Genomic DNA, 23,191 nt, shown 5'->3' on the forward strand with positions numbered 1-23,191 from the left:
TTTATTTTTTTCCAATAGGGAATTCTCATCGGTTCACCAGAAGTTACTTCTCTGTTAAAAAGGGAGCGGGGAGTATTCTCTTTACATTGATTCCATACATTTGCATGAAATATTGATGGGACAGCTCCCATAACCTATTGTAGGAGTGGGCTACTGGTGTCCAGTGCTGGTTAATCAACCACATGGAAGATCAAATTATCTAAGTTCTCCTAATAAGTACAGTGTCCTGCTCTTTCTCATGAAAGCTGTGTGCTTTAAAATCTTATATATAATCTAATATATGCTCAAAGAGGTCTAAATGCTGTTTGTTCCTGTTCCTCTTGGACAGTGAGGGCTGATGGAGAATCATTTCACAGTTGACTTAAGCCAAGCAGTGGAAGGGCAGAAAGTCAGCACTCGACTTCATACCCCAGCCTCCACAAACCCACATAGATACTAAGCTTAGAGGAAAAGCTACTACGCTGGTGAGGAACGATGTCCTATGAAAGGAGCAGGACAGACATTTTTACTGCTGTTATTTAGGAATGGGGAAACAGAGATAGAAATAGCAAAATGAATTTACTGAGGTCACATGTCACGTTAAAAGATCTAAGAATGGAATTTGTAGTCACTGATGGTCAAATCTCTGATTAAGTTAAAGGCATTTTTTTTTTTGTGTCTCCTCCATGCTCTCTGAATCCCTTGACTTAGGTACTAAATCTGTTATTTAAGGCTCACAGTATCTTGCTTAGCAAAAGAGAATCCTGCCTTGGAAGTAAGGATTAAAGAATTATTTCAGAATTGCCAGAGAATGCATAGACTGTGACTTCCAGTGTCCTCCTTCCCACACCCGTTTTAAACCCCCTTCAGAAGAAAACACAGGAATGAGAAGCTGGGTGCCGTTCCACCCCTCCTAGCTTCCTTCTACACTCCTTCCCACACCCGTTTTAAACCCCCTTCAGAAGAAAACACAGGAATGAGAAGCTGGGTGCCGTTCCACCCCTCCTAGCTTCCTTCTACACTGCCTCCATTTGGGAACTCTGGCGGTGGATGTGGGTGGAACTTTTGTTCTCTGGGCTTTCAATTCTAGCAGTTGACGTCACGAAGCTTTAAGTCCAAAATTAATGGTGCTGAAATTAGGTAAGACTAGTGAGACAGGTGAAAATTAGCACCTTGATACTTATGGCCCAAGTTTTTCTTTCAGTATGTGGCTTGGGTACCAGCGCTGAACCAGGACCAGAGCTTGAGAATAAGCAAAATTCTTAATTAGCCCCGTGGAAACTGCACTGCAAAAATACGGATGTCTTCTAAGAACGGAAGAATGTTTTACATGCATATTTCCACTTTGGACTGACTTGGGAAACTGCAATCAGACAACTGTTAACACTCAGTGTCAAACCCCACATAGTTTAAGGAAAGAGGTGTGGGGTCTTGGTAAGGAGGAAGCAAATCTGGAGGAGGGTGATTCCCACAGCTCCATAAATGACTTGCAAAAATATTAGTCTTCATCACAGCTCTGAGCTATAGCTTTTGGTTATATTGTGGTGGCAAAAGAAGGCTCTACAATTTTCTTAAGGTCAAAGTTATTTTTCCATCATTTAGAATATGGGTTGGGGACTAGAAAGTCTTGACTCTTCAAAGTAAAATCAAGATGCAGGATAGGACAGGTCTGGTTGCCCGAGTCCACAGATGCCCCCTGCACTGCATGAGCAAGGACACTGCTTCTAGTCTTGTATGGCTGTTAAGAGGACCACACCTTTAATGTTCCTTCAAGACAGGCAGAAAGACAGGAAACTAAGGCCAAACATCAAATATCCATTCTCCTTCTGCCACATTTCCTTCTTTTCCCCTAATCTGCTCAGTTTGAGAAATAAGAGGTGATGATTTTGGCTACAGAGAAAAGTTCAGGTTGGATAACTCTATCATATGGGAGGTTTTGCAAGCTGACTTCCTGCGATATGTGATGCCTACATCTACCTTGACTGTGACACAGAGTTCTAATTAGCACTTAAGGAAAGAGGCTTTACAGACAGCACACTCACCTCGACTCAGTCCATCGGGTCCCCGGAGAATCCGGCATTCTTCTATTTGGCCAAACGGAGAAAACATCACTCTAATATCATTCTCATTACATTTCTTCGAAACCATTCCTATGAACAATTTTCTGTCTTCCACAGCTAGGAGATACAAAAACAATGAATGAACAAAGTCCATGTCATCTTTTTTCTTATAATCAATGCTTTATTTCCACGCAAGACCAGGCCTGGCCCTGTGAAACTGAATGTCGCCCCACAGCTAACTCTAGACCTTCAGGCTGCTCCTGCTCCTGCTCCTGCTCACCCCATCCTGGTGCTCTTCCGCCTTGCCCTGAAGAATACTTCATTTAGCTGTAATCTTGTGCTTATGAATACAGTATTTTCACAGGACACAGAACACCCTCAAGTCCTTTTTTCCCCCTGTTCAGGAATTAACCATATGGTATTTATGCTTCCTAAGACTTTAAAGTACTCATGTAATTGCTCATGCTAACGTTCCATAGAGACATTTTGGATACAGTTTTTCTTTTTTCCTTATAGATTGTCTTTTAATTCTAATAGAGAAAGGTCAGAAGAGGAAAAACAGTATATGCAAATGTAGCGAAATAAATGAATCTTCTGTTTGTTTGTTTGAGACAGGATCTTACCATGTAGCCGTGACTGGCCTGGAACTTGCTTGGGATTAAAGAGGTGCATCACCATGCCCAGCAGACATGAAACTTTTAACCAAGCATTTTCGTAGGTTAAGCACCACTGATTTGGGGAAGAATAAGAGATCCGAGCATCATTTCTCAGGAGAATTAGGAGAGCCCCCTTCCCTTGGCAGTGGCTGTGTAGTTCTGACTAGACTCAGCACCTGGGTTCTAACTGGCCAGGCTGGTTACCTTGAAGAAGTCAATTCTAGCAGAGAAAGCAGTTGCTGTTCCTTGACAGTAACCTCTGATGGCCCTACCTAGGTGCAAACCCAACAGAAGAGTGAGGAGGAGGCTGTGCTGTTCCACTCACTTGGAGCTGGAGTCTCAGGAGCAGAGGTCCGTTTTAGGTGACATGAGAATGTGTGCACATTAGAATCTGACAGGGAAAGACTAGTCTCAATTTTCTTCAGATCTGGGAGTTTTCCCTCAAAATCTCCTTATTTCTGCTCACACTATGTGACCTACATTTAGACTACAAGTCAAAGTTACAACTGATTTCAGGGCAGTGCTTGCAGCCTTTTTCCTAGGAGAGAGGCCCTTTTAAAGACCTCACAGGTGCCCCTGGGGAGAAGACCTGCTTATTTTCCACATTGCTTCATTTCAATCTGTTTCTGAGAACTAAAAATGAGGGTGGAGGGGAAGAAAGACAGCCAGATAGATGCCCCAGAGACGTGGCTTAGGCTCTGCCCCAAGTCACTGTGCATAAACCTTTGTACTGACTTTGTATTATCGTCTTGCCACTGCTAATTAAACATGGGTTTTGCTTCTGTTTCTTTCAGTCCTTTCTAGGGCAGGGTCTACTTTCATTTAACCAATAAGTATTTATTTCAGACTTACTGAGGCCAGATGCCACTGGAGCCCAAGTTAAGGTACGTGGTCTGAGCCTCCCAGGACTGGTGTAGGACTTGCTCTTAAAGCGCTGCTGCAGCTCAGCGGTTCACTCTGAAGCAGCACTGTTGGCAGTTCTATGCAACAATCCAAAAGCCCTATGTCTGTGCTGCACAGCAGGGAGCCAAAGTCATGTGAGTTCACAGAGTACCTAAAAGGGGCCAGGATGGTTGAGAAACTGATCTTAAAAAAATAAAGAATTATTTTATTTTTTTAAGCATGTGTGTGTGTGTGTGTGTGTGTGTGTGTGTGTGTGTGTGTGTGAGTGTGTGTGTGTGCTTGCAGATACCTACAGAGACCAGAAGAGGGATGCAGATCCCCTGGAGCTGGAGTTATAGACGGTTCTGAGCCACCTAATGTGGGTGCTGGGAATTGAACTCAGGTCTTCTAGAAGAGCAGCAAGTGCTCTTAATCACTGAGCCATCTCTCCAGCCCAAGAAACTGATCTTTAAATGTAATCTCATTTTAATTTAAAATTTAAAAGCCCCATGTAACTTCTTCTCTGAAGAAGTTAAATGAGGTGGCTAAATGCCCTTGGTCATAGAGTTCCAGATTATACGTAAGGGACTTAGAAGACGTTTCATTTGTCTGTAAAACAGGTTTCTAAGGCCATAAAGGGGAAGGGAGCTTTCCTAGGTTCATTCAGCAAATATGTGGTCTAACCTGTACTACAACCTGCTTTCCTATTCCCAGTGTTCTTGTCCCTTTACTGATTCTCCAAGCTTAGAGGAAGCAATGATGAGGCTTAAGGGGAAGAGCAATGATCACAACTGTTGTTGTTAAGTTGATGTGAGACCTTGGAGAACTACCTGACTGTTGTCACCTACCAGTTCTCCTTTTCTTTTCTCTTTCCTAAGCACTGGAAAAGAGGCAGCCCAGCTACATGCTTCAGTAACTGAAGCACTGGGGTGGATGATGCTAGACCAGTAGACAGAATGCCCCTTATCACACCCCCTTCCACATGCAACACACTTTCTAAGATAACTCAGTGAAAAGTTGAGGGCTCTTTTTAAGGTCCTCCTGAGCTGGTACTTAAGAAGTAAAAGTAGAGGCTGGATAGACTTGTAGTGGGAAAACTAGGTACTTACTAGGTAAGGAGTTGAGTTAGGAATCGCAGTAGTGTACCTGGAGGTCAGAGTATAACCTGATCAGAAAATGAGCTCAATGGATAAGGATATTAATAGAGTCAAAAGTCATCGCTTAAGATGAGACTCCAAGTAGCCCTGAACAAAAGAGAGGATGGCCTGTTGGGTGTCTGACTTCCTGTGTTTGGATAAAAAAGCAGCTTCAATTAAAGTTCTTTTGGTACCTTTGGAGCAAGTGAACTACCAGTGATCTACTGTGAATTTGGAAAAGCCTAGTGGTCTAGGGCACCCCTCCCCTTTTAGAAAAAGGGGTATGAGATGCCTTGACAAGGAGCTTTCCTTGCAAAGAGCCCTTATGGCCTTCCCATCTGTAGATTACAGGACATCCATGAATGCCTGGCCCCTGCACATGCAGGATTGTGAGCAGCAGGAAGACGGGGTACTCCCTTGACTGGGCCAGGGCGATGGACGGAATGTGCTAAAGTCGATGAAGGAGGAAGAGAAAGACTACTAGCATGCAGTTATTACTCCTTCCTTCTTAGCTCTGAGATTCTTATGCCCACCAAACTGTGGCTGGCATCTTTATGGGAATAAAACAATCCTGCCCTGTTTCTTACTTTGAAGAATGTTGCTTTAGTTCTTTTCAATAAAAGCAAATTAAAAATTCCTACTTGGTTCCTGGTTTCACTGGTAAACCTATAATTATGGTGTTTAGCTAAAACAGTTTGCACGTTTTGAGCTCCAGGGTGGTGCTACAGTAAATTAAACATGCAGATCCTGAGTGAACTAAAAGAGGGTTTTTCTTTTTCTGTAAGATGAGTATTCTGAAACTGGAAACCATTTAAGAAATCATCCTGACTTTTGGGAAATCTCTAAGGATAAAGTCAGCCAGACAGCAAGAAGGAAGACAAATTTCACTTAAAAAATACTAACCAAGGAAAAAAGTGAACCCTCCACATGCTATTGAAAATGTTACTTTCCTTCTTTCTGTGTGGGGCTCATCTGCACATGCACACACAAAGGAATTGGGGCATTCATGGTCTTAAACTAGCCAAAGTCGCTTCCTGCTTATAAGAGCCGGGCTGTGCATATTTTGAAGATAGACCCATGTCTAAACATATCCTGCTTTTCTCTGACTTTCCCCAAGTTTGCCAGGGAAAAATTATTCATAAAATTTGTTCCCAGCATTCCCATTCTGGGGAATCCCTAACAGCTTTGTCAACATTCTAAGTAAGCAGAATTATCTTGAATTCATTTAACTTTTTCATCATTTTAATAAGATGATAAGGTCTTTCATAAGAGTTAAGTATCTCACTCATTTAAAAAAATCTGTAAGAATGTGGATTGCTTAAATGAATCTACTATATTCAGGGTAGTATGGTCAGTGCTTTAGAGGAATTAAAATAACAAACAAAAAGCAAGATCCCTGTTCTCTAGGGCAAAGCCATTTCCTGCAGGATAGCTGAGTGAGCACAGAACCGTGTTTTCTCATATGAAGTGCTGCACAGATGGGCTTTCTCTCTTACATCAATAACAGCAACAGAACTGAAAGACCTTCCATGCCAGAAGTCAATTAAAGTTCTCCCATGATGCAATGAGAAAGGGTTAATATTTTAAGGATAAGGGTAACTTCTTGAAGTTAGGGGACTAGAAACTTCATCTTAAAAAATCCCTAATTGTAAGTTTGTGTTAACACCCTGGTGTACAATCTGTCAAAGTCACACCTGGATTTGGGGCTGCCTGAATTAATTAACAACTTTTCAATGTGTTAGTGCTAACATATGGCATTTAATTACTGCCTCCAAATCTGTGAGTGGCTCCACTTTGAATTTCAAAATTATTTCTTCATCTTCTAGTGAATCAAAAAGTGATTGAATGGAAATAGCCAGTGATTCCTATTTTTAATGGCAACTCTGTAGGCCTTTACCCTTCCCCGACAATAGTTATCATGACTCCCGCCAGCTCTGAGCTTGACACATGGATACAGAAATTTTGGAGGCCTTGAGAAAGAGAAACAGGGGTCTAATAGAGCATTTCTGGATTCTAGGCATCAGGTTGTAAGGCTGAAGAAGGATGGATTTATACGCTCTGTCTATGAGTAAAAACAATCCTCCTTGTAAGAAGCAGCATGACAATAAATGGCTCTAGTCAATGAGGCCCAAGCACAGAGCAGGAGGCCATCTCATGCTCCTGTTACCACTCACTGGTAGAGTGGCCTCAACAGCTGCTTTTAAATCTTGTGTAATTGGTACCTTCTACTACACAGTAAGAGGACTGGAAGCTGGATGCTACAGAAAATATATGGTAGATAGAACGGGAGAAGTAACTATGCTTGTCCTAGTTAATGTCAGTTAGCACATCTCCCCAGTACTCTTCCTGGGCCATCACCACCGTCACTCAATTTTCCATAGTGGACAAAGACCTAAGTATCAAAAGAATCCAACTTCTTTTTTTGTTATTTTAAAATGTTCTTCATGACCCCATCAATAATTATTATTATCACTCTAGGGTAGTAGGTTTTTCTTTTTGGACATCTGGTATTAAAGCACGTGGGCAGGAAATAAAATGCTGTGGATTGGCATAAATGTGATAGGGTGCAGTTTAAATCAAAGCCATCGGAATGGCAGGTTACAGGAAGCACAGAAGTTTAGGAAGACCAGTAAGATCCAGCAGTACAGGGTTGGCCTACAGGCCACCTAACATCTCTGAACTTTGGATGGGGCTTCAAAAGATGATTGACTTGCTGAAATTCACTTGTCCATCACTAACTCATCTGTGATCAGCAGTCCTTTCTTGCTCAGCAAATACAAATTTCAGAAATCTGAACACACAGATAATGAAGACAGTAACTGTCTAACTATGATGAATCCTTTGTGCTATATATAAATGTCAGCAAACTCAATAAAAGTGCAATTAGAGCTCGTTATACTTCTTTCACTGCTACAGGAGCTGTTTAGAGTGTCTGAGCCAAAGAAATCTTTGTGCTCTTTATGTCTCTGAAACTATGCTTACCTGTCAAAAATGCTATGTGGAATCAGAAAGGCCTGGAACATTTATCACTTGAGTTAGAAAAGTATACTTTTCTTCTGATTACTAAGTCCATCCAAAGGGAACCACGACACCTGTTCATATCTATGCAAGGCGAGGTTCCCTTTGAGTTCTCATAAGAATGATTTCTTCAAATACAGCTTCATATCTATTCAAACGTTATGACTTCTCTTATCAGAAATTCAGATAATGAAGGCAAAAAAAGAACTGGCCCCTCAAGAGGGTTTGGGGATTTTCAGTCTATGCGCGGGCCTATACTTTGTTATGAATACCGTAAACCTGAGTGTGCCAGCCTCTGCACAGTTGAATGCACCAAGCCATCGCCCTCAGTTTGTGGAACTGTGGTGCTAATTTAGCATAACAGCAAACTGGAGACTTCCTATGTGCTAGGTATTATACGGAACTCTTTATAGATGCTAATTTATATAATCCTCAACCTCTCAAGACAGGCATTGCAAAATGGTAGCCCATCTTATAGCTAAAGATGTTGAGGCTGAGTGAAGTGTAACCTGCCGAAGGACAACACTAACAAATGCAGAGTCAGCGGTCAAATCGACTCCTTGAAGTAGTTTTTCCTGCTATACCCCACACTGCTTCCTGAAAAAGGGCATTTTTAAATGCTTTTTAAAAATCTCAGTAATAACAATGTCCAGATTCTCCTCGGCTTTTGAGATCATGCAAAATTGGGGGCACCCACTGCCCAACAGCTTTAGTCTTGTGTGGTTTTAGACTCAGATCAAACATCAGCCCCAGTACCCGGAGCTGACACTGGACAACACAAGCAGCAAACACTCTAAGAAGTCCTGGCCGCTTGCCCATGCAGAGGATCCCTACTCCTGGTTTTACACATGAACAGGAAAGAACACAAAGAAGAAAATATTTGGTTTCAATTATTTGAGTATTTTATGTGCTGAAATCAGTTATCTAATTCACATATTTATAAACACAGTCTAGAGCTCCCAAAATAAGACAATTCTTTGCCATGGACTTTGGATCAACGGCCCTTGCCTTGACATAGTTTAGAGAATTATGGGGCCAAAGGGCAGGGAGTATCTCTTGGTGGCCAAAAACTCCAAGATGATCCACATTGATAGGATTTGTCCCACAAATACGAGATTTATCTCCTCTGGCTCCCACTAAGGAGTAGAACAGACTATAAGGGAAGCTCTGGGGCAAAAACTGCTGTCTGTATAGGCAGACATGCAGAGCAAAGAATGCTACAAAGCCAGGGGGCACCTCCGGGTGATAATAACCAACACTTCAGACCTGCTACTCTGTCATTTCCACAGACTGTGACAGATATTGTACTTGAGACTGCAAGAAACAAAAGCCACCTACACAAGGTAGCTTCCACTATTCCTATTTATGAATGAGCAGATTCAAAGTTCTATGTTTAAGTGACGATGAGTAGGTGCTTTATTGCTCAGTAACAATAAAACCATGTCAGAGGCATAGTCTTTTGCAGTCTTTTTCCTTTTCAAATTTATTGTGACAGTACTACTCCCTAGGCAACATGCCTGGCACATAGAAAGTGATCGATGAGTCATCAGTGAATGAAGGAATGAAGCAAATTGATGATGGGCTCACAGCAGAGCGGCGGCAGAGTTTAAAAGTTCTGGTGGTAAAAGCCATGTCTGTGAAAACCAGCACAGGGGAGGGGAATGGGCAGCAAGAACAGAGTTGGAGAGGCGCAAAGCACCAGAATCTGCCCCTGAGAGACGAGCTCTGGCACACCAGTGCTAGAACCCTGTGACAATTTGCAGTTTTCTTCAAGACTTTCCAGTCTGTGAAGAAGCCAGAAAATGGGATGCACTACAATTAGCAAAAAATACCTTGTGGAGAGATTTAGAGCCCAATCATAATTTACATTTGCAGATATGTAGATCTCTAAGTGCATGGCTTCTGCCCTGATTACTAATTAATGAGGTGCAAAACTGCCTACTGAAAGGAAACAGTGCTGATTATGACAGTCTTGTGGGACAGAGGAGCTCTGTGGTCTAAGTAGGCAGACGATTCTTTTAACATACATTTCAGTAAATTAAAAGAACTAAACAGGGACAGAAGGTTTGTAGAAATGGAAGCAAAAACTTGGGGAAAACGTGGGCTATCAACCCTCTAGTGCCTCAAAGCGACAAAGCCCAATATTATAGATTTCGTCAAATGCATATTTTTGAAGCAAGTGTACATTCGTTTAATCAGCAGACTGAATTCTGAATGAATTCAGATGCAAATACAATGGTACAATTTAGAGAAGAATCCAGTAAGACAGGCAGAGAGGGGCAACTAGAAAGGCAACGAAAGAGCCTGTTTTTAAGGAGCAACTCACTTTCCCCTCCTGTCCCCTCCCCCCATCAGGTGTCCTTGTATTGAGCTAGAGTAGATCAACACCAGCCAAATGCCACAGGGCCACCATGCAAGGCGAGCCCTAAGTGGGGGGGGGGGGGGGGATGGAAAAACACTCCTTGGTATAGTCTCATAGATCTTTGCAGCAGAGACACACGAGACAGAGGAGTGGAGTGCAAGTTTCTCCAGATGTGCTGACCACAGTGGAAGGTTCTGAGGGGTGATTATTTCCACCTTCCCAAGGGAAACAGCAGCTAGGGCTCCTCTTCCAGCATCTGGCTTCATCTAAGGCAGCAGGCATTATTAAGCGACATAGTCGGTTGTACCTACCGTTGGATTTTTCACTATCTGCAGGTTTCATCTGGATGGGATGATGCATCTAAAAATACAAAAGTGAGAGAGTAAAGGCAGATTGAACAGCTGTGAAACCAGTCTCAGAAATGCAGTACGATTTAAGACAAGTACTGCTACAATTAAAAGGACACATAGGCAGCAAAAGGCTTCTCTAGCCACAAAACTACTTTGATTTGTTACCCGAGGTTTACGTTCAGGAATAAAACCTTTTAAAGTCAGGGAGCTGAAACAGCACTTAAAACCTTGAGCTTTGGAGCTGGACTTTAGCATGAAACCTGGTTTTGCCACCCAACATAGTTTCTACCTCTACATTATAGTTCATTCTAGTTCTGCAATTCATTACAGATCTTGGGCATCTTTTTTCTTCTTCTTCACTTGACAGGGCCTCCCTAGTCTCAGACTACCTGGAACTCACTCTGTAGACCAGGCTGGCCTTGATCTCACAGAGGTCTGCCTGCCTCTGCCTCCAGAGTGCTAGGATTAAAGGCTGGCATAACAGACCTTGGGTATCTTAACTTCTCTAAGCTTTCATCTCCTCATCTATGAGATGGAGATAACATGTTCAGAGAAGGTTCTGAGAATTCAACAAGAGCACACATGTAAAGTGCTTGGTACCTGAGCAGACCCCAGGGTGTATTAACAATTAGTATTATGACCATGCTACTTAAATGATGATCATCTTTGTTTTTCTTCTAGCTAGTCGATATCTGCTTTCTGTATTTTTCTCAGGTCCCAATAATTAGAAGTGATTTGAAGGTCTGGTAGTGGCTTGATTAAGTATGTGATTTTTATTAAATGTTAAACTAAGTATAGAATAGGAATTCAGAGCCATTGGAAGAATGGAAGGAAGGTAGAAAGAAAGGAGGGTAGGAGGGAGACATGAGCTTTAATGGCCAGTGAGAACCTATGCAGGAATAGAGAAAAACTTGAAACAAATGGGGCTGAGATCTTGACTCAGGGCAGACCTGGGCCCTCCATAGTCTTTATACAATGATGATCACACCATCGTGCAGGACCCAGTTTACTCCAAGCACAGAATGCTACCACCATTTCTATTTAAAACAGATTCCCCAAACGACTTCCAAAGTCCCCTTGCCTTCTCATACCCCAAGGAACACAGAAGCTGCAAGGTGGATGGAATCACATGCTGTGCAAATCCTTTTATTACAATGAGTCCTGATCTCTGTGAGCCTTTAATTTCCCCAGTGGACTTCCATCACTTGTGAGCCACAACTCTGAGTTTTATCTAATTTAAATGAAAGGGAAATGGTACTTAGTACTGGCACTTATATAATAAGAAATTATTATGAGGCAGTCCATGTACACCAAATGCCTGCCAGTGTCTTTGGAGCAAAAGAGGAAGAAGAAAGAGTAAATACTGTCAAGAGAGAATTGAACAATTCAGAGCTACTTGTTTTACCTAAGAGGTAAGACGTGCTCATGCATAGCACACAGGCCTTGGGATGCAAGGTCTACTAGTATCCCACTCCATTCATTAAGATAATTCAATTTGTCACTACTTGAGAATACAATATTAGGGGTCCTAAACAGATCAGTCTTTTCAGAACAAAAGTAGATTACGTACCTTAAAAAGCACATAGAATCGAATTGTGGAAACCCCTGACTTAGGCTGAGGAGTATGGAGAGAACAAAAAGAGTGCCTAAGGTTGACTGACAGAGTCACTGAGTAACCTGTCCCTCAGATCAATCTGTCAACCCATTTAGCAAGCATGGAAGACAGCTACTGTGTGTCAGGCTTTAGGCTAAGGTTAGGGAGCAAAGGTCAAGTGCTGAAGTTCCTTCCCTGAGATGCTATATGGTAGGGAAACACTTATAAACAGCTAGCTGAGCAAATGCCAAGAACTGGCGGAGATGCAATTCAAAGTTTCTGGTAGTCATGGCGTCGAGCCACTTCACTCTGCCTGACAAAGAAGGGAACGTTTTCCTAGTAAGCACGGTATCTAATTCCAGTCCTTGGACTTGTCAGCAGAAGGAGGAGGATGGCTTGCAAAACTCAGAGATGCCCCAGCAAAGATACAGTGGTAAGAGTGAGCATAGTTCGTCTCCCCACACCCTTTCAAAGGAGTTTTGCTACTAAGGAAGGCAATAACAGGCTGTGAGGGTTGGTCAGCATCCAAGTCTAAGAGGATCTTGCAAGCTAAGGGAGTGATGGTTTGTCAAGTTCATAGTTAGGATTGAAGCTTTTAGTAGCAAGGGCAATAAGATAGATTTTTTTTTTTAGTTTAGAAAAATCAGTTTTGGTGACATCATGGAGGATGGATTACAGAAAAGACCCAGGAGCCAGGAGGGCAGTTAGAAAATAGCCATAGAGTTACTATGAAGGTATAAAATTCAGTGCTAACTAGCTCTTTGGGGGATGAGGGAGATGGAGAACTCCAGACCTGGACAACCAGATGGATTGAAGAGTCATTGTTCAAACAGGGGAAACAAGAGAAAATAGTTTAGGAGGAAGCAATGAGTGGCGGCCTGAACATGTGGAACTGGACATGACATGGTACTGAAGAAGTTGGAAATGTGGGCTCAAGCTTGAGAGAGGAGCCAGGGCTATAACGGCCAGGCTGGGAGGAGGCCGTGGAAGCACAGGTATCAGTGAAGTGTCAAGAGAACCTGGAAGTGAAGACAGCCAAGAGTCAAAGATAGAACCACTGAGGGTGCCAGGAAGGCAGCATCTAAGAGGACAGAGTGGAGGGCTGTCAGAGGGCAGGGTATGATGGGTCCACAGGAGACCTGAGAGGGGAGCTTTGAGAATAAGCAGGTAGAAAGGGCAGATGCTGCAGGAGGCTGTAAATGCCAAAGCATCCTTCTGGATTTGGCAACAAAACATTCTTTTTTGGAGGCAGGGGTCACCCAGCTGGCCTGGTACTCACTTGTAGACAAGACTGGCCTTGATCTCACAGAGATCCGCCTGCCTCTGCCTCCCAAGTGCTGAGACTAAAGGTGTGTGCCACACTCAGGTAACAAAATACTCTGTGGAGATGCTATCAGAAGTAGTTTCTTTGGAGTAGTGAGGCCTACCCAGACTTCAGGAAGTGGAAGAGAGAAACAGGAAGGACGGCGGCCACTGTGTTGAGGTGAGTTGCAAAGGGATGAAGAGAGGACACTTGAAAGATGGGAACAGACTACTAGACAGCATTTTTTCCTTTCAACATAGGAACAACTTATGCTGATTAATACTCTGCAGAGTCAGATGAGATTCACAGGTTAAAGATGCAAGAGACAGAGTTAAGTGCACTCATGTTACCCAGAGACATAAAGATGAAATGAATTTGGCTCTTGCCCACAGGAAACCTTTTGCCCATCGTCATGGCTGATATACACATTTTTAAAAAGGGAGCGACAAACACTAGCAAAGGAGCAGGCGCTGTGAGCATCAGGTGCAAGAGCTCCGAGCATCTGGTTTCATCTGTGATGTGTACAGGAGACCACAGGAGGAAGCTGGGAGGGCCCTGAGACGATAGCCCAATGCTCTCAGCTTCAGTCTGAAGGGAATAAGTGACTTCACTGAGGACACACAGCTGGTTAATGACAGGGCTGGGATCAGAAGTCTAATCTCCCTGCTCTTAATCTAGAGATGATGCCCCTAAACCCCAATGCTTCTCCACAAAATGTCTAACATGGGACTTGGACATATGGGCCTTCAATTAAGAACTGCAGGCTTCCTTCACTGAAGGAGTCAGACAAACAAGTCATTTGAAGGCATCTGCAATATCCCCTTAGGTGAAAGTGTTCTGTTCTTCCTCTAAACTCACATAATAACTCATCTCTAGCTGTATGACTAGTATACAGCAAGACTTCATTCCTCCTCTTCTTATAGCTGCTGAGTTCTAACCCAAGACCAGCTAGAAGAAGCAGTGCTTGTAAGAAAGCAGCTACTGCCATTACAGACTTGAGCTTTGTTTTGCTCTTTTTTGGGCCCAGAGCGGGTAAAATCTACTTCACAGAGATCTGGATTGTCAGACTATGGTAAGCTCTGAGTGGGTGATCACCTATTGCAGGCACAGTCTCAAGATAATTTAGATAATGTATGTAAAGCACTATAACCTTCTTCAAGAAAGGTGTTCAATCAGTATTGTATTAAGAATGGCTCATTATCATGAACACTGTTCATCTGAGTTACAAATTTCTGATCACACAGGGGATATAAGTGTCAGAGAAGACAAAAACAGCATGGAAGAGCCCTTCTCCTCGTGCTGCTTTCCTGCCCTAGATGCCTCATGATTCCAAGAACTTGAAGAGGTTTTTGGAGTAGAACGGGAAGTTACCACAAAATGGACATACTAGTTTAAAGTTTCAGATCATATTAAAGGGATTCTCTCTCTGAAACAAAAGTGGTTGTAAAGACTTTAACCAGCATGACCCCAGGCCTCTCATTCATTCACTAATTTCTGCCTTTTCAGACACTCTGTTAGTGGCTGGAAATGAAAGGACAGTTGTCATCATGACCAAGCTTGGAGAGGTTCCTGAAACACATACATCAACCATTTCCCAGAATATATATAGCATGTGCTGTGCTAAGACAGTGTGGGAACTCAGAGATGCTCAACACAGACTAAGAAAGGACAAACTGATTTAGGAATGTCATGGAAGACAGTGTCTCAGATGACTCAATGTGTGGCTTCTTGAAGAAGCCCCTGCTGGGCCCATAGCACATACCTGCAATTCTAGCTACCCAGGAGGCTGAGGCAGGAGGACTATGAGTTCAAAGCCTTCCTGGGCTACAGAGTGAGCAAAAGCCAGTCTGAGCAACTCAGTAAAACCTTGTCTCAAAATCAAAGTAAAAAAAGAGGACTAAGAAGCCAGCTCGGCGGTAAGAGTACATATGGAGCGTGCACAAGGCCTTTGGACTGGGGTTAATTCCTAAGACTGAAAAAAAGAAGTCCTCTTGTTAGCCAGGAAATGCAGGAAGGACACTTCAGGGAAGAGAACACATATTAAAGGCACTAAGTAGATGAAAAAGGGCTGTATTGTTATTAAAGAATGATAATATGACATTCTAACCATATTCTTAAAGACTATTGATAACAACAAAACAGCTATAACACTAGGACTAGGAAAGAAGAAATGTATTCAAGATTAAGGACTTTCAAAGAAGAAAGTAATACAAGCTTACTCAACCCTGAACTAAAATTGTCCTAATGATCTGGATTGGCAGTTGGAAGTCATACCCTCAGCATCTTCTTTAAGAACTGAAGGTGAACCCAATGGGGTCAGCAAGGCTGCTTCTTAACACTTTCTACCATAACTGGGGAAGCTGGCCTTATCTGTTGCCCATATTAGATGGGGAGGAGGATGGACCTTCATGTTTGCTCTGTACCTGGAGGTCCCAACTGACGGCAGTAGATAAGAGAGGACTCAGAGAAGGTGGTCCGAGGTCTACTGTCTTAGCACTCATGGGGCATTCCAGAGCCAGAGTTGAGCCCGGGTCCCTGTGGCAAATAAGCACAGGGTCTTCAAGATATTTTTTGCAGGGAGTTTCCTTAGAGATGTGTATTAGTTAAATTAAACCTGCCTCTCTACAATCATATAGGATTGGCCATTTCTGGAAAAGTCTTCCGTGTCTGCACTGTCATGATCTTCCTGAAATGTCCGATGAGTCTAGGAATTTTTATAAACAGCAGTTTTGGACATTCAGAGTGCAGTTCTCCTGAGTCATGATGAAACATGAGTAATGAGTCCACTACTTGTGTTTAACTCAGTTATATTTGTAGTAAACTTGAACGGCTATAGGCGAGCCAAGGCGGCCTTATTTCTGCTCTCTGCGGGCAGCACGCTTGTGCAAGACAAATGGCAGGAGCCAGTTTTACAAACGTCCCGGCTCATGGGAGTAAAGCTGACCTAACACATCTTCAAGGAGCTATTTCTATGAAGAAAGCCTTCTAAATTTGTTCTGGTGAAGATTTCTTTGGCTGTACAGGAATCTCCTTGTCCTTTCATGGCATAACAATACTTTGCCTAAAGTTACACATGAAGTTGCTGGCTAAACACGTGGTCTTTAGCCTTATTTTTTATGAAACATAATGAAAAGGGGATTTTTTTGTTTTGTTTTGTGTTTTTGAGACAGGGTATCACTATGCAGCCCCAGCTGGCCTGGAATTTGCTTTGTAGACCAGGCTGGCCTCAGTTCACAGAGACTTGCCTACCTGGTGAAAGGGGGACTTTCAACAGTGTCTCCCCTTCTTTCCTTCCTGGGTACAGGATATTTGTAAGCACGGTCCTTAGATAGGAGCTGCTTAATTTCTGTTACATTTGCTATTAACTACTGCCATCACGTATATAGGCAAACAGCCACTCAGAGCAGAACGTGTCACGTGGCCTACTAAGCATGCTGCTGCAGTTATTTAACTTTCAGTAAGGACAGGTTTCTGTTTCACCATCTATGATTGTGTACCAGCCACAAGAAGCTGCCTCTTCCCTACGATGCTGGCTCCATGGACCCCCCAACTGGTGTTACAGTACACAGGATTCCTGCATAAAGACCCCCCTTTTGTCCATCCCTTTTAGTACCTGAGTGACATGTGGTTCACCCCCTTCTTTTCCCTCCATATATACACAAAGCCTTAGAACTGAGCTGTCCATTACTGGTGTTCAGAATGTCTACCTGTTGATTGGAGCTGACAGGCTTCATTTCTCAAAGTGTTGGACTTAAATTCATAGATGAGCCCGGCTGCAGCATGGAAATGAAAATGAGGATACAACTTTGGAGCAAAGCCATTACTGAAGGTCTGTGAGGGTCACTGCAGGAGGGCATTGCACCTAGCTCTGGAAACTGTCACTGCCCAGAATCCAAGCATTATGACACAATGACAAGTATGACATTGGGCCACAGCATGAGCAATCACTGACCACTCTCTGTATGTAGAGATGGCCCATTACAGAGGAGTCTGGTGTGTTTCTAACCACCTCTCTGCTCAGTCCAGTGATGTCTATGGAGAAAAGCACATGCTAGCACAGGCCTCTGAAGGAAGGCAGGGGGTGGTGGGAGGATAGCCTGGCTGGGTTCTCACATATATGAGACCTTGTGCTGAAACTTGTTTAACCCCAGCCATCACCAATTGATGAATTAACCACCTTTCACATGAGATAGCATGCCATTTTTAACCTGAAAAGGATCTTACAGTCAGTGTTACACATATCATTATTAAAACTATTGCTATCTAATCCCTTAAGAGAATAGCTGTGCTGGCACATGTTTATAAACTTACTGCCCATAAAATATTTAAAAGTAGAGAAAGAGGGGCGCGAAATAGGCAAATCTATGAAAGAGCCCTATTCCGAAGGGAAAGAGTCAAAGGGTTCCCAGCCAGTAAAACAAACTGGTATTTTTCTTTCACTCTTTGACAATACAAAATGATTCAACCATAATACTTAGTATCTTGCTTATACAGTAACTATGAAATATCAAAAGCAACTATATTTTGTGAATGATAAGTTTTAAGAGGTGCCAAACTGGAAGTAGAATATTCCCCTCCAAATATGGAAAACTATGTGTTCTTTTCTTAGAGTAAGACACCCCACAGTTACACATGCTTGCAGCTCTTTCTAGGTTAGGGAATTCTGTCTTCACAGCCATTGTTATATTATGCTCTATGTACATTCAGAGAAAGGGAGGAAATGAGGGGAGCTAAGGAATGCCAGCTTACCAGTACTGGCAAGAGCCTTTACATTTTTTCATTTTTGTTTCAAATGGTGTAGTATGGTAAGTATGCTAAGATGTAGTTACTAGAATAACTGCTCACCAAGAACACAGATGACAAAAATAATTTCTCAGATTAGTCAAAACAAACTTTTACCAATAAGATAAGGCAAAGTTTGTAGTCCACAACTATATACAGTAAGTGAAATGAGATAATGTAGGCAATTACGAAAACAAAGGAAATCATCCTCTCTTAATTTTCTGGGCATTTGCTATAGACTTTCTGTAAGTTAGCCAATTATTTCTCATGATGGTCTTCTGAAATAAAGAATGAAGACGGCAAGTTAAATAACTTGGCCTAGTCACAGAGCAAGTAGGCAGGGAGCAGGATTCGGACCTACATCGGGCTGGGGTCAAATCCTAAGCCCAAAGTCTCTATTCCATACCACCTGCAGCACATTCCACACAGCTGTTTTTCAAATGAGTTAGCTGTTTCTGAAAACCTACATCGTTACTATAGTTTTCCTAGTTGTAAACACTGCCTCAATCTAGTTTTCTTCTCAATTAAAAAAATCTGTTGTAAACACGTGTATGTGTGTATGCTCATACATATATATTTCATAAATGTATACGTCCAAAATTTTCAATTGGAATGAGATTTTTAATTTCAATTAAAATTGCTGTCTGGATTTTCTTCATGAAAATTGTAGCAAAGAAAGCTTAAAAGCCTCCATGGCCCAAAGTGATTATAAAGAAATTATATGTATGCTGGAATCCAGAGGTTCAATGTTAGTTTACAACTATAATCATTCACGCTCTTCAGGAATAAGACGCGAAATGGAATTCAACTCTGGGCTTCTATTGTGAAACAGGCTGAAACAGTCTATGCTTATGCTGATGAGAAGTCAATTAATGATAAGAATAGCTATTAATTATTCTGAGAAGAGAATAATAATTTTGATTCTCTTATAGTAATTGATCCCAAATTTTGAGATCCATTCAGAAACCAATAATGCAAAAGGTAGAATTTTTTTAAGTAACTAATCATGTTTAGTAAAATAAATTACTGCTTTTAAAATTATTTTTCAAGTTTTCATACAAGTACATACTGTGTATGGAGCACATCTCCCCCCACCCCCCTCTCCCCTCCTCTCCCCACCCCCTTCCTGCTAGGCTCCTTTGTCCTCCTAGGCAATTTTACTTCTTTCTTTTAAAAATTTAATTTTATGTGTATGAGTGCACTGCCTGCATGTATGTTAAGTGCGCCCATGTCATGCAGTGCCCACAGAGGACAGAAAAGGGTGCTGGATCCCTTGGACCTAGAGTTACAGACAGTTGTTAGCCGCCATGTGAGTGCTGGGATTCAAAACCTGCTCTTCTGCAAGAGCAGCCAGTGCTTTTAATTGCTGAGCTATCTCTCCAGCCCCACTTTCATGCTACATATACATACAAGGATTTCATGTGTCTATATAAAACCTAGAAACTACAAATGTAAACTTATTATATTTGTCTTTCTGAGACTGGTCTAATTTCTTAATATGATTATCTTGAGTTGCTAGACTCTTTAAAGTGAATCAATATATGGACAACTTAATGTTAGGTAAGCCATTATTCACATCCAAAGATTGTGCTAATTACTTAAATGATAGGTGATTATAGCTATTTCAATACTTCTTTGGAAATTCTGTAGGAAACAGTTATCCTCTGAAGATGCATATTCCATAAGAGAAACAAGAGTATATAGGATTCATCTGCATCTGGCCACAGAGCCATTCCTAATTGCGTTATTACTGAGTTACCATAGTAAGTGCATGGAAAAATTTTAATCAATATATATATAATATATTTTTATATTTTTATGACAGTGATCTAAGCCAGGAAAGAAAAGGAGACTTGAGTGGGCAACAACAAGGAACATAAGTTTTCATTTTCTTCCCATGGAAAATCATAACTAGAGAAAACCTCATAGAGAAAACAAATTATGACTTCTTCCTCACAGTCACTGATATATGTGAAGTGTTTAAAATATTGCGTGTGCAAGTGCCCAATAAAGTTATCATCATCATAATTTTTACATAGTGTGTAACTTTCCTTGAGGAGTTAAAAAGGTCCATTAGAGGGGGCTGGAGAGATGGCTCAGCGGTTAACAGCAACGGCTGCTCTTTCAGACGACTGGGTTTCGGTTCCCAGCACCCACATGATGGCTAACAACTGTCTGTAACTCCAGTTCCAGGGGAACCTGACACCCTCTGCTGACCTTTGCAGGCACTGCATGACACGGGTGCGCTTGCACACATACAGGCAATACATTCATACACATAAAACAAAAATAATAAATGAAATATTTTAAAAAGAGCTATTAGAAAGCTGAAAGAATGCACTGTGAGGAATGGCCCTTTTCAGTCCTCCAGGAAATACTGCTCAGCTCTCTGACACCTACTAATAATCTACTGACAGAGCAAAACATAAAGAACCCAGAATTACATACCTGCTTTTGGCTTGCTGTGCTCTAAGTATGCCTTTTATGCTATAATGACACTACCCATGTACATTTCTGTTAGAACAATGCAGTATACTAACTGGGGGAAAAAAGCAATGTAACTATTTAGTCCTGACAAAAAATAAAATAAAATATTTCAAGAAAATTAGATTACTCTGGGTAGAATTCTATGAGGGAATTTGGAGTCTGTTATGGTGATTAAGTCATCATTTCTGACAGATGACTAATCGGCTGTCAAATAACATTCCCAACCCCATCTGTAACTTGGCATCCTAGTTATGCAGCCTATGTTACCTTCTGTGTATGAAACACATACCAAACAAGAGACGTACAGACTAGCATTTATTATACTCATTAGCTATGATTAGGATCTATGTTTTCATACTAAATAATAACACAAGCTTCCATTTTGCTGTATTTATTCCTAAAATTAGAAGAAAATGAATAGGTTTTAAATAAGAAGCATAGGCCACGAATGAAAAATAACTCTAGTGAACAAAGTGTGAGTACAAAGCTTCCAGAAGCAGTGCCTTTAAGAGCGTAACCCTGTTTTAGCTTTTCCTTGGCATATTAGTTATAAAAGCAAATCTAAGCCACCTTTTAACCCTCTTAACTGATCTGTTACATAAATGGTCCTTTCTTCAGTGCTAGGCATTGCTCTTACTGTGCTTAGCAGTTACTGTGTACAGATTTCTTTGGTAACGTGTCAGTGTTCCCTCTTTGGTACTGCTCCCCTGTGATATGAACATCCAGTCTTGTCAATGGAGCATCCAATTAAAAGCAAAAGCAAAACTCGCTAGGATTTTGCCTGCGTTTGTTAAGACCTACATGTATTAAAGACAAAACCAAAAACCAACTCCTCAACCAAAACTGTTTGAAGGTATGAAACCATTTTGAAAATGGAGATAAATGGAAAGATTCGACAAAAGAAAAGCCTTACAGGATTATTATGCCACTGAAGTTAAACACCCGACAGCTACAATTTGAGCAAAAACAAGAATTCTTTGCTTCACTAATGCTGAATGAGCCAAAATGAAGGAAATGGTAGCAATGAGTCCTCCCTCCTCACCAAGTGGGAATTACACCAGTACCCTTCCTAACAATTTCCTTCTGATCATGGACTTGTCTTCCAGAGTCAACAACGATGCTCTAATACTCATTCTTTCAGAGGTTAAACAGATGTTAAGTTAGGCATGATGTTTCATTGAGCAATGCAAAATACATACTGAAACAGTAGTGCCCGCATGGCCACTGAGGAGCAGCAGCTCAGTGACCTGGTAGCTCCTGTACACTTCTAATATGGAATTCCACATGCCATAAATTTAGTATAATCTCATCTTTTAAAAGAAATTATTCTGGTTTAAAAATAAAGTGTCCTTGGGGCTGGAGAGACGGCTCAGGGGTTAAGAGCACTGGCTGCTCCTGCAGAGGACCTGGGTTCGGTTCCCAGCACCCACACGGCAGCTCACAACTGTCTGTAACCTCAGTTCCGGGAGTCCAGGCCCTTTCTGACCTTCGTGGGCATTGCGTGAGGTGGGTCCACTTAAATATATATATGCAATATACTCACACACATAAAATAAAAATAATAAAGTATTTTTTTTTAAAAAACCATCCCTTCAACCTGAGCTCCTGCCCGCAATGCCCCACTCGGCCTTACATCCCGTGCAGTGCTTGGCTTCTTCTCTGCACCAGCTGTTGTCACGTTAGCCATCCAGAGTTGGGAAGAACACGGCCCAGCATGCAGGTGAAGCGATGCAGTGCAGTCTTTCCGTGGGCAGACATCAGCTTTGCTTCCCTGGACCTCTACCTCGGCCCCCAGGGCCTATTTTCTTGGCATGCAGTGGTGAATGATGGAGAGTCTCCTCACCTGGGCCTTTTCAACAGTTTTTCCAGGGCTTCTCTCTGTTAACGATTCTTGACTTGCTTCCCACACTGATCTTATTCTTTAAGTCCTGTCTCATACCCACAGGAAATATCTTTGGAAAGAGAAACCTGTCCAGCTGGACTTGGGTTTTAGGGACCCTCTGGACACTAGCGGTTCTGGTCTGAGACCTCTGCTCCTGGAGTACCACCTCTGGCACAGGAATAGCTTCTCCCACACAGCACTCTGCCTTGGCTCTAATGTGCTTCATTTTCTTCGTGGAATTCCCAGATTAGCTCTATCTATATTGCTTTTCTTTCCTTCCACACTTCTTGCCACAGCCACTACCTACTCACCTGGATGCCTTTAGTGCTCCCTCACTGGTTCTGGTACGGCCTTCCATACAGTTTTCTACACCATTGCCTTCTGAATTTGCCTGAAACTCAGGTCTAGAAGTTTATTTCCCTTGCTAAAAAACTTGCAATTATCTTCTAAATTAAATTCCAGCTCCTTGGCCTATATTTTCAGGGACTGCAAGCTTCAATTCAGCGGTACTTTTTCAAGTTTATCTCTCACTGCAGTGTTGTATTTCTCTTCTGTTTAAACTGGGTCATTTCTTTTTCCTGACACTTCTGCCATATGCTCATCCACAAAGAAGCATAAAAATCCTTTCCCATGCATGTAAACACAGCCTTTTCTTTAGCAATGTAACTGCTATGTATCTGTTCCACACAGCCTCTTGCAG

At 42.0% G+C, this 23,191-nt stretch overlaps 1 protein-coding gene across 1 annotated transcript in view; it reads right to left on the reverse strand.

Moving 5' to 3' along the window:
• Celf2 (CUGBP Elav-like family member 2) overlaps positions 1-23,191 on the reverse strand; it is a 927,752-nt gene that overhangs the window by 68,199 nt on the left and 836,362 nt on the right. Inside the window, exons 5-6 of the mRNA XM_008837317.3 lie at positions 10,405-10,453; positions 2,022-2,156 (exon numbers count right to left, since the gene is read on the reverse strand). Coding sequence (XP_008835539.2) covers positions 2,022-2,156; positions 10,405-10,453 — 184 coding nt within the window. The remainder of the gene's footprint in view (positions 1-2,021; positions 2,157-10,404; positions 10,454-23,191) is intronic.

The sequence above is a fragment of the Nannospalax galili genome, unplaced genomic scaffold (assembly GCF_000622305.1).
Source record: "Nannospalax galili isolate Female #2095 unplaced genomic scaffold, S.galili_v1.0 scaffold678, whole genome shotgun sequence".
Classification (NCBI taxonomy): domain Eukaryota; kingdom Metazoa; phylum Chordata; class Mammalia; order Rodentia; family Spalacidae; genus Nannospalax; species Nannospalax galili.